The 12,878-nt window shown below is 41.7% G+C and overlaps 1 protein-coding gene across 1 annotated transcript in view; it reads right to left on the reverse strand.

Moving 5' to 3' along the window:
* Window positions 1-1,793: 1,793 nt before the first annotated feature.
* LOC119599128 overlaps window positions 1,794-12,878 on the reverse strand; it is a 14,688-nt gene continuing 3,603 nt past the window's right edge. Inside the window, exons 3-4 of the mRNA XM_037948885.1 lie at window positions 8,090-8,245; window positions 1,794-4,497 (exon numbers count right to left, since the gene is read on the reverse strand). Coding sequence (XP_037804813.1) covers window positions 1,794-4,497; window positions 8,090-8,245 — 2,860 coding nt within the window. The remainder of the gene's footprint in view (window positions 4,498-8,089; window positions 8,246-12,878) is intronic.

Raw genomic sequence — 12,878 nt, forward strand, 5'->3', positions numbered from 1 at the left:
TTACATATACATATACATTGGAATTTATACAAAAAATGGTATCTATAAAGAACACCAGTTTCAGTTTGATGTCTCCATTTCATACCTGAATAACAACCGTATGCAAATCAAGAACAGAACGTGTTACCAGACACACGTGCACTCCAAACCGGGATTATATTTTAAAAAGTGGATTATGAATAAGGTAATATTTGGTGGGGATATATTTTGTGAGAATTCTGATGTGTGTGTGTGTGTGTGTGTTTGTAGACGTGTGTGCGTGTGTGTTTGTGTGTGTATCCCCGTGTATGTGTATGCGCATGTGTGTGTGTGTGTGTGTGTATGTGTGTGTGTGTGTGTGTGTGTGTGTGTGTGTGTGTGTGTGTGTGTGTGTGTGTGTGTGTGTGTGTGTGTGTGTGTGTGTGTGTGTGTGCGTATGTGTGTGTGTGGTATTTGACATGTAGTGGAAATGAGTATGCTGTTGTTAGACTGTGTGTGCGGTAGGCTTGTGTGCTGCTGTGTTGGGTAGTGCGTGCACGGTGTGTCCGTCCTTTTTTGCACCCGCTCTGTGTATCACGTAGCTATCAGGTGGCATACAAACTCTTAACGAGTACGGACTTAAATCTCTCATTTGCATCGCAGAAGTCATACTGATCACCACTCTGATCCCGTCCGCTTTCATATACCTCGCAAAGTCCTCTATTCCCTATTCTCTCAGTCATGACATATCCGATTCATCGTCTCAGCAGTTTAAATCAATTCTCTCCAAACCACCATGCATGCATTATTCCGTCCTGAGTGCAACATTACTTCCACAAACATTACCATTTCCTAGCCATACATGACTGTCATATCAACCTTCCTAGCCATACATGACTGTCATATCATCCTTCCCAGCCATGCATGACTGTCTTATCAACCCTGTCATATCACCCTTCCCTAGTCCTGCATGACTGTCATAATCAACCTCCGTAGCCCGTACATGAAATCTGAGATCCTCCATCCTGCGCCATACTCCCCTCCATCCTACAGGCTTAGGGGGGGACAATGCAGAGTCTTACGTAATTGAATATAATGCAGGCATTGCAGGATCTCGCCCCCTCCGCCCCCATCCCTTCTCCCTCCCTCCTTCCCCCTCCCTCACCCTCCCCCACCACCACTCCGCGTCACCAAACTGGCCGAGGTCAACTAGGAAAACTGAGTAACAATGATCCGTATTCATCTCTGAAAACTATAACGAATGTATACATATTTACATTTATAATATAAGACTGTTTCGACTATCCACGTCAGCGTGCGGGTCGAAGCCCCCATTCCTTCGTGTCTTTTCGACTCTCTGGGAAAATTTTTATTTTTAGGTATGCTGTTTTATTGTTCGTTTGCTTTATTGATTTGTTTGTTTGTTTGTATGTTTTTTTAGTAGTTGTTTATTAGTTTTTTTATTTCTTGTTTTATAGTCCCCGACGTAGCGATAATCTCTGAGAACGTAAACCCGCGAAGTCGCCCTCGACGTGCGACGTCTCACTCCAGTGGTGGTTCCTCCTCCTCGCCTCCAGGACCTCCTCCCGCTCCTGCAGTCGTCTCGTTGCAGCCTCGGGACAACCACACCATTCCTTCAGCTTGTGTGTATGTATGTACGTATGCCTAACTAGCTGGCATAGCTCTACGCGATAGGCGGGGCCCCGATGCCGGGTACCTGGCGGGCGGGTACCTGGCAGCGGATGCCAGGCGGGAGGCTCGGAGCCAGCGCTGAGCCGAGCCTACACGGTGGTCTCGTAGTCCACGCAGACGACATCGCCGGCCGGGGCGCGGTGTCACCACGTCTCCTTCTCCAGCGGCAGCAGCAGGTCGTGTGTCGCGCTCTTCACGCTGTGGCTGTTGTTCTCCACCACCTCCGCCGCGTCGGCCTTCACGGCCAGCGTGCGGCGTCGGTGCAGCACCACCGCCACCAGCAGGGCCACCAGCGACATCAGGAGGATGATTCCTGCGGCCAGGTACACCCAGGGCAGCGCGGCGAGGAAGCCGCACGCGCCGGCGCCCTCGTCCATGCCGGAGGGGCAGTGCGCGTCGCCGTCGCACCACAGCTCCTTCGGCAAACACGCCTGGATCTCCGGGCAGCGGTGGGGGCACAGGTCCGCCCCCGCCGGCGACAGGGGCGCCGTCTGCAGGGGCCGCCACACCCCCACCCACGTGACCATGTAGCGCCCCGTGGAGTTCCCCACGTACTCCACCAGCAGGTCCCGCGTCTCCTGCTGTGTCTGGCTGTGCTGCCGCCGGCTCTGCTGCGACGCGCTCTTGTTGTGCCACGAGGACTCCTCCAGCAGCTCCTCCGGGTGCCTCCACCCGTTGCTGAAGACGTGCGTGAATTCCTGGCGCTGCCCCGGGCACACGGACGCGATGGGCGTCACCCCCCCGGCCGAGTACACGTTGATGCGCGCCGCCACGCCGCAGTTGCTCTCGGAGGCGACGTGGCCGTGGAGGCGCAGGAACAGGAAGGAGCCGTCCGTGGCCGTGACGAGGCGCGGGAGGCCGGAGCAGTGGTCGCTGGGCCAGCCGCCCACCGTGAAGTTGCCGTGGCGCCCCGACAGCCGCCGCGCCGACTCGTCGCAGTGGGCGGCGCGAAGCGTCGGGCCCGCGTCCAGCATGGAGTACTCGCCCTCGAAGAAGAAGTCGGTGTAGTCGTGCGCCGCCGTCATGGCCGGCACGCTGAACACCACGTCGAGCCGGTTGGTGTAGGACACGAGGTGGAACGGCGAGCTGTGCGACGTGTTGCAGAGGCAGGCGCGGGTCAGGGGCACGCCCTGCCACGGCTCCTCCCTCACCCAGATGGCCGCCTCGCCCCGCTCGCCGCCGTGCGAGCACTCGAACCGCTGTGACGCCTGCCGGTAGAAGGTGCTGCAGCCGGAGCCCATGCGCGAGCGGAGGATGCGGAGGGCGATGCGCTGGTGCCGCGCCGCCTTGAACGTGTACACGCACTGCAGGCGCCGCGTGCCGCCGCGCCCGAACAGGAAGACGTCCCTCGGCGACGCGAAGAGGCGGTCGGGGCGCAGCGTGAAGGTGCGGTCGCAGGGGCCGCCGCCAGGGGTCGGGTCGCCCCACTGCCGCTTGTCCACGAACTCGTAGCGCGCCAGGAACTCCACGTGGGCCGGGGCGGTGCCGGCGGCGTAGCGCAGCGTCAGCGTCAGCGCCGGCGAGCGGGACACGTAGCTCTCGGCGGGCGAGCAGGGCGCCGAGTGCTGCCCCGGGGCGTGCACGCCGCTGCACACGCGCGGCAGCTTCTCGGGGCGACAGAACCTGCCGAGGATGGAGGGCGCGGAGGTGGTGTTGTCCGCGTCGCCGCCGGGCTTCTTGTCGAGCGAGAGAGCCTCGGGCTCCTCGGCGGCGGCGTCGCCGTCGTAGATGGTGAGCGTGTTGGAGCACTTGGCGGGCGGCGGCATCTCGGCGTGGATGGCGTGGCGGTAGTGCACGAAGTAGAGCCACACGACCTCGGTTGTGGCCGCCAGCAGCCTCCAGGAGCAGGTGGTGTTGGGCAGCAGCGAGTGCGCCGGCGCCTGCAGGTAGCCGCTCCGCTGGCCGCGGCTGCTCACCATGTAGTGGCATCCGGCGCCGCGCCGCACGTAGGCCGTCGACTCGCGGTCGACGAACTCGACCTCGACGTCGAGCTCGAAGCCGAAGATGCGGCGCCGCGGGGAGTCCTGGAACGGGAAGTCGAAGGGCGACGCCTGGAACACCAGGAGCATGTCGGGGCCGCTGGAGGTGATGCCGGAGAGCGGGGCGCCGCCCTTGCAGATGGTCGCCAGCACGGGCGTGCGCGTCGTGCTGCCGTCGAAGGCGATGAGGTAGTCGTGCAGCACGTGGCACGCCGACCCCACGCGCATGCGCCGCTCGCGGGAGAGGTGCGGCGCGTTGCGGTCCTTGATGTAGATGAGGTGCGGGTTGCGCTGGAACACGCGGATGAGCGCCAACTTGCCGTCGGGGACGCGCGTCTGCCGGATGTGGAAGTAGCAGGTGAGGTTGCGCGGGTACAGGCCGGGGTAGTTGGGGCTCTGCACCTTGCAGTTCTTCTTGTCGCAGTTCTCGAAGTACTTGTCGCAGAAGGAGTTGGTGACGTCCTCGCCGCGGTAGCTCGGGTTGTAGGGCACGCCGTAGCGCAGCACGGCCTTCTCCTTCTTGAAGAAGCGGTACGTGACCTTCAGCAGGACCGCGTCCTGCGGCGAGAAGGAGCCGGGGTTGGCGGGGCCGCTCTCCTCGATGCGGTTGAACACCCGCAGCATGAGCGTCACGGCCGAGGTCTCCGAGTAGTACACGTTGTGGCCCCAGGCGGCGCCGCACCAGTAGCCGGCGTTGAGCGGCCGACTCAGCTCCTCGATCTGCGTAGCCGTGGGGGGCCCCCCGGGCCGTGGTGGCGAAAAACGAACCTGGAGGCGGACAAAACAGCCATCAATTTCCATGAATAAACACCCGCAGTCGCCAGCAATTTCCAATGAGAAAAGCAGATGCGAATAAAACACTAAACATCTAAAAGTCAGATAATATAACGCACTGCACACTCAATTCACACTGACAATACCAACCACAATAACAAAAACAAAAACAAACAAAAAAAAAGAAACCAGCACAAACCACCCCACCAGTACCAGAAAACACACACGCGCACACACAAACAAACGTCGCCAGAGGAGATAAATCTTAATAAACGCACGCAACAAAATTGTCCTCGGGGTAAAAGCGCGCACTTCCGGAGGCCCATAAAAGATCGGGCTTCTAGCATTACATCATATAACTTAATATGCACAACTCTTCATAAAACCTCTTTGAGCGTTAACAAAGAGGACATGATGCTGGAAATGTTTACGCCAGGGAGATGGAAGGTGCGGAGAATGAGAGAAAGGGAGGGGGGGAGGGGGGAAGTGGAGGGGATAGAGAGGGCGAGATTCGGGGGGGGTTTGGGGAGAAGAAAAAAAAAAAAGGGGTAAAAGAGAGGGGAGAGATAGAAATGGTAGGTGAAAAAAAAAAAAAAAAAAGGAAAAGGAAAAAAAAAAAAATAAGAAAAGTATGGAAATTGGAAAAAGAATAAAGAAGATAATAGAGAGAGAAAAGGAAAGAGAGTGAGGGAAAAAAGAGAAGAGAGAAAAAAAGAGAGAGAGAGGAGGAGAGAGAGAGAGAGGGAAGGAATAAAAGGAAAAAAAAGGGGGCGGGGGGGAAAAAGGGGGAAAAAAAAAAAAGAAATCCCCCTCCCCTTCCTCCTTTTTTTTTCTTTTAAAAAAAAAATTTTAAAAAATTTTTTTTCTTACTTTTTTTTTTTTTTCCTCTATTCCCCTTTTATTTTTTTCTTCTCTTCTCCTCCTCCTTCGCTTCTTTTCTCCCTTTCTCTATTTCCCCTCTCTGCTTCTCCCAAAGGGGCTCCTTTTTTCTCTCTCCCTTCTTTTCCTTTTCCCCTCTTTTCCTCCTATCTTTTGCTCCTCTCTCCTCTCTCATCCTCTTCTCCTATTCCCTTTTCTCATCTCCTTTCTCTCTCCTCTCTCTTCTTCTCTCTCATCTCTCTCTCACTCTCTTCTCTCTCTCTCTCTCCTCTCTCCTCCCCTCTCTCTATCTTTTTTTCTTCTCTCCTCCTCGCTCTCTCTCTCTCTCCTCCTCTCTTCACTCTCTCTCTCTCTCTCTCTCTCTCCTCCCTCTCTCTCTTTTCTCTCTTCTCTTTCTCTCTCTCTTCTTCCTCTCTCTCTCTCCTCTCTCTCTCTGCTCTTCTCCTCACTCTCTCTCTCTCTTTCTCTTTCTTTCCCCCCTTTCCCCCCCGTCGCAGCGCCCACGGGGCCCCGACCTTCCGCAAAAAACCACACACCCCTTTTCCCGGAAAAGCCCTTCCCCGCACCCCCCTTCCCCTCTCCCCCCCCCCCGCCCCCTTCCCCCCCTCCCCCACGCCTTCTTCCCCTTCTCCCACTCCTCTTTCTCCTCTCTCCCTTCTCCTCACCCTCTTCCCTTCCCTTCTCCTCCTCTCCTTTTCCTCCTGTCTTCTCCCCTTCTCTCTATCCGTGTCCCTCTCTCCTTCTCCTTTCTCTCTCCTCTCCACCTCTCTCTTTCCCTCCCTCTCCCCTCTCCCTCTCTCCCCTCCTCTCTCTCCCTTCCCCTCCTCTCCCCTCCTCCTCCTCCTCCCCATTCCGAGTCGTGCGGAGGCGCGAAGCAGCCTTTTTCTCGCGTGATTTTTGTGGCGGCGTCTTTTGATCCGGGTTATTCTGGGCTGCGGCCGAGCCTTGTTTATGTGTTTACCTGTGTTTCTGTGCAGGGGAAGTGTGGATGTGAAATATATAATATGGTGAGTGGTGTGTGGGTATTTTAGTGTGTGTGTGTGGGGTGGTGTGTGGGGGTGTGTGTGAGAGAGAGAGGAGAGAGAGAGAGAAAGAGGAGAGAAGAGAGAGAGAGAGAGAGAGGGTGTGTTTGTGTGGTGGGGTGTGTGTGTGTGTGTGTGTATGTGTGTGTGTTGTGTGTACATATGTATTGTTTTCCATCTACATCTATCATTTTTCTATTTTTTTCATCTGAATATATATATTTTATATAATATAATATATTATATATATATATATATATAGGGGGTGTGTGTGTGGGGGTGTTGTGTGGTGTTGTTGTGGGTGTGTTGGTTGTGTGTGTGTTGTGGGAGAGAGAGAGAGAGAGAGAGAGAGAGAGAGAGAAGAGAAAGAGGAGAGAGAAGTGTGTGTGTGGTGTGTGTGTGTTGTGTGTGTGTCATGTATTTTTTGTTTGTCCCTTATTACTATCTATTACTTCTTTTGTTTATCGAATGGATATATTTTATTATTATTATATATATTTTTAAAATATAATTTAAAATATATATATATAAAATATATAAATATATTTATTTTTTGATATTGCATTTTTTTTTTTTTTTTTTATTTATATGTATATATGCATATATGTGTGTTTGTGTGTGTGTTGGGGGTATATATATAATTAATATATATATATATATATTTATATATATATATATATATATTATATTTAATTTTGTCTGCTCGCCCCTGTGTGTGTGGTGTGTGTGTGTGTGTGTGTTTTGTGTGTGTGTGTGTGTGTGTGTGTGGTGTGTGGGTGTGTGTTGATTCTGTAAAACCCCCCCCTCCCCCCTCCCCCTCCCCATCCCACCCACCCCACACATAGACATAGAGAGAAACGAAGGGGAAGGGGGGAGGGGGGGAGGGGGGGGAGACAGGGGGCGAGGGAAATGGCGACGCTGTAATAAAAAAAAAGGGCTGTTCAACCTGCATAATGCAGTCGTCAAACACCTTTCTTGTTTTTGGTTTGTTGTTGTTGTTGATTTTGTTGTTGTTTGTTGTTGTTGATGTTGATTTTGTTGTTTGTTTTTGTTGCAGTTGTCGTTATTTTGTTATTGTTGTTTTCGTTGTTTTCGTTGTTCATGATTTTGTTGCTTTTAGGGAAAATTTTGTCTTCTTTTTCTCTGTGTTTCTTTTCTGTTTTTGTCTTTCTCATTTTCTTGTTTGTTTTAGAAAATCTTTACTTCCTGTATGTATACGGAAATGCGTAGCCTATTTTTCGTACACACGTGTTTAACAGCGTGTGTGCGTAATTTATATTTGTGCACCGTTAATTTGTGTGCATTTTATATTTTCTGTACATTTGTTATTTAACGTCATTGTATAATGTTTGCCTTCATAGTATCATTCATCAAACCCCATATCGATTTTACATTTATTAATCTTCTATCAATCTTCTCCATAAACTTTTAAATCCTACACACAAAAAATTTCTTTTTTAGTCAACAACAACAACAACAGCAACAAAGATGAAAACAAAAATCGGAAACAATAAAAGGAACAGCTACTGGAATAAAACAAAAAATAAAGTAATGACAAACAAAAACAAATAAAAAAGATAGAACAACAATAACAAAAACAAAAAAACAGCAAAAACAAAAAACAAAACAAGTAAACAAACAAACAACAAAAACACTCGACAAAATCAAACAAAAACAAACACAAACAACCAAACAAAACAAACAAACACAACACAACCAAACAAAAAAAACGAAATCCCAAAAAAACGAAATCCCAAAAAAAAAAAACGAAATCCCTCGACTCACCTTCCTAAGTTGAACTTGTCGAAGCTGATCTGGACAAGGTCACCGAAGTCATCTCCCGAAGCGACGAAGGTCAGCTGGCAGAAGTGCGGCAGCGTCCCTCGGCCTGGCTTGGCGACCTGCAGGGTGTACGTCGCGCCCACACGCCCGTAGTAGGTCCTGTTGCAGGCTGTCGCGGGCGTGCGTTGGGAGGGAGAGAGAGAAAGGGGGGGAGAAAGAGTTGTAGAAAATTATTTTGTGGCATTTTGCTGGTTATGTCATTATTTTTGTTAATTCTCGTTTCTTGGTTTTTTTCTCTTTGCTTCCTTCAAGTTTCCTTTCTCTCAAACTCTCTTCTCCCTCTCTCTCCTTTTCTCTTTTCTTCCCTTTTATCTATCTCATAACTAACTTTTCTCTGTGTTTAACTATTTGTAACTTTTGTATTTGTCTGTACACACACACACCACACACCACACACACATATTATATATTTATATATATATATATAAAAAATATTTATATATATAATAATATATATAATAAAATATAAATATATATATATTATTATATTATTTATATATTATATATTTTAAATTAAAAATAAAAATATATATAAAAATATTAGTAAAATATATATAAAATATATATTATTATATATTTTAAAAATTTTATATAAAATTTTAAAATATAGTATAAATTATTATTAAAAATTTATATATATATATTATATATATTAAAATATTACCCATATTTTTAATATATATATTATATCTGTATATATAATTATAATTTATTTTTATTATATATAAATATATTATATTAAAATTTTTTTCCTAATTATAATATACCTTATATTTATATTATATATATTATATATTATATATATATTATAATATATTATATTCTAATATTATTATATATATATTATATATCTAAATGACTATATATATACCATATTATATCTATATTATATCATATATATACTTATATATATATATATATATATAAATATATATTTGAAGGTAGGAGGTGTTTATAATAGTATATTCAAAAAACAACAAGAATGGGTGTTTTATGTATTGCAGAAACCATAACCGTGTAATCCAAAGGTGACTGGGAAGGAGGGGGAGGGGGACGAAGGTGGAGGAGAGGAAGGGAGAGAGGGAAGGAAAGAGAGAGTAGGGAGGAAAAGGGGGAAGGAGGGAGAATGGGGAGGACAGGAAGAGGAGGAGGGAGAGAAAATGGAAGAGAAAGGGAAGGAGGGGAAAAGATGGGGAGGAGGAGACGAAGAGGAGGAGGAAATGAAGGAGGAGGAGGAGGATAAAGAGGAGGGGGAGGGAGAGGAGGAGGAGGAATGTCAAAGAATGAAGGAGAAATGTAGTAAACGTAGGAAGGGTGTTGGAAACGAAAGGAAAATAGAGAGGAAAGAGAAAAAGAAAGAACAAGAACTTTATCGTAGAAAGAAAGAGAGGAAGTGTGTGTAGATTATATTTTTAAAAAGCATAAGACGAAGAAGGAAGAAGAAAAACGGAAGATAAGAAAAATAAAGACGGGGAAAGGAAAAAGAAAAACCCGATGAGAAGGAACGTAAATGAAAAAAAGGGGAAAAAACACGTTATAATATTTTATATATTATATATATATATTATAAGAGAGAGAGAGAGGAGAAGAGGAAGAGAGAAAAGATATATATTTTTAATATAATTATATAATATAAATTTTATATATATATATATATATAAAAAAAGGTGAGAAGAGAATAAATGGATGACGGGAAAAGAGCGTGAGAGAATGAGAGAGAAAAAAAGAGAAAGAGAGAGAGAGAGCCAAGAAGAGGAAGAGGGAGAAGAAGAAAAGAAGGAGGAAAAACAGGGAAAGAACAGATATGAAATAACAATAAACACGGAATAAAATAAAAAGAAAATCCTATGAAAAAAAAATAAAAATAAATAAATAACATCAGAAGCAAATTAAGGAAAAGAAAGGAAGAGGAGAGAAGGGGTGGGGGGGAAAAAAAGGGGGAGAAAGGCAAATTAAAGAAAATAAGGAAAGAAATAAAAAAGGAGAGAGGGGGAAAAGAGGGAGCAAGGCGAGATTAGAAGCAAATGGAGGAAAAAAAGGAAGAGGAGAGAGAGAGGGGGGGGGAGAAAGAGGGCCCGGGAGAAAGGGGCGAGATTAAAAAAAATGGGGAAAAAGAAAAAAAAGAGAAAAAGGGGGGGGGAAAGGGAGCAAGGCGAGGAAGGGGGGAAAAGGCTCGGAACAAAATAAACACGCATTTTTTTTAACCTCCTGCCACATCTTTACCGCACACGTTGTGCATTAACCTTTGTAGCTTCGGGGAAAAACGCATTTTTTCGAAAGGGAAAAAAAATCTTTTTAAAAGGTTTTTCGTATTTAAAGAATTGGGGAATTTTTGGGCAATGCAGTAAAGTTTAGTATGTTGATATGGTGCAAAAGGTATAAATGTATAGGGCTATATTTTTGGGGTATACCAAAAATGTAAATATATATATTATATATATTATATTATATATATATATTATTATATATATATATATTAAATACTATATATATTACATAATATATTACCTATTATATATATATAATTAAAAATATATATATATATATTAAAATTTTTAAAATATACAATATATATATACAACATTATGTACATTTATTAATATGTGTTATAATATATTATAATATAAAATTATAATTATAATTTTATATATATTATTATATATGTAATATATTTTTATATATTAATGATATATATGATATATTTATTTTCATAAAAATTTTAATAAAATATTACAAAATTATATATATATCATAATATATATATTTTAATATATATTATATATATATATTTTATATATACTATTGTGTGGTGTGTGGTTTTGGGGTTAAATTAAAATTTATTTATATTATATATATATAATTTTATATTATATATAATTTATATATATATATAAAATAAATTTTTAATGTGATGATATTATATAATTTTATATTTACATACACACACACACACCCACCCATTATTTTAAAATATATAAATTTTATATTATTTAATAATATATATATATATTATATAATTTTATAACCCAAAATTAATATATATCTATCATATATATAATTATATTTTCAATATTTTTATAGTTGAATAGAAAATATTTTTATATACATTTTTTTTTTGTGGTAACATGCAATTTGCAAATATATATAATATAATATTATATAAATATATAATATATATATATATATAATATAAAATTTTATATATATATTTAATATATATTAAAAAATATATATATAATTATTATATTAAAAATTATTAAAATATATATATATAGTTTATATTAAAATATATAATATTTATAATAAATTATATATATATTATATATTTTAATATATTAATAATATATTATATGATAATTTCATTGTCACACAAAAAAATATATATATAATTATATATATATATATATAATTTAAATTATATTATAAGATTTTATAACATTTATTATAAAATTGATATATATATATATATATATATATATATATTTTAATATATATATTATATAATGATATTTAAACTATTACATATGCTTTTCCCTATTTTTCCATTACATATATTATAAACATAATTTTATTTACATATAATATAATATAATATTATATAATTGATATGCTATTATAATATTGATAATATATAAAAATTTTATTAGAATTTTTTATTATATATATATAATATATATTGTATATATAAAATATATATATACAATATATATTATAAATTTTATATATATTACGTATTTTTAAAATAATATATTTAATTATATTATATGTATTTATCATCATATAAATGATATAAATTAAAAATAGTATTAAATTTTATATTTATATATAAAATTTTTATATATATTATTATAATATATATATAATGAATGTATAATTCTATAATTTATATATATAATTATTTATAAAATTATAATTAATTATATATATTAAAATAATTAAAATCTATATATATTTATATATATTTTATATAATATTTTTATATATAAAATATATATGTTATAATACCCAAAAAATGACATCACAAAACATAAAAATACACATACACACACACATAACATACACATCCCAAAACTACACATCACATACCATACACACACAATACACATAAACCCTACACCCCACACACCATACCCACACCCCCACACAAACACATACCACACACACACCAACACACCACACACAACACACACACACACACACCACAACACCATACCCCACACACACACACACACACCACACACACAACCCACACACACACACACACAACCACACACGCACAACATAACAACACACACACACACACCACCATATATGTGTGTGTGGGTGGTGGTGGGGTTTCATAGCACATTTTTATGTGAAAAGTGCAAATAGATGGCTCCCCAAAATTTTTTACGAAAAGGGGTCAGTTATTTGCCCTTTTGACCTCACTAATGCTATCAATATCGATGCTTATCATTATAGACATTAAAATATCTGTAATAATAATATTAAATATTTCCGAAAATCAAGGGTAAAAAGGTGAGACAGGTACTACTCGTAAATAGCTCATTGGTGCAAAAATTATTAAACTAAGTTCCAAAATGGGGGTGGCGTGTCACTATACCGTACTGCCACACGGGCACTTGGTTTTGTGTGGTTTTGTTTTGTGTGTTGTACTGTGGTATGTTTACGTGTGTTTATTTTTCTGTTTGTGTGTTTTGGGGTGTGGTTAGATATATATATATATATATAT

This window comes from Penaeus monodon, chromosome 4 (genome assembly GCF_015228065.2).
Source record: "Penaeus monodon isolate SGIC_2016 chromosome 4, NSTDA_Pmon_1, whole genome shotgun sequence".
Taxonomy (NCBI): domain Eukaryota; kingdom Metazoa; phylum Arthropoda; class Malacostraca; order Decapoda; family Penaeidae; genus Penaeus; species Penaeus monodon.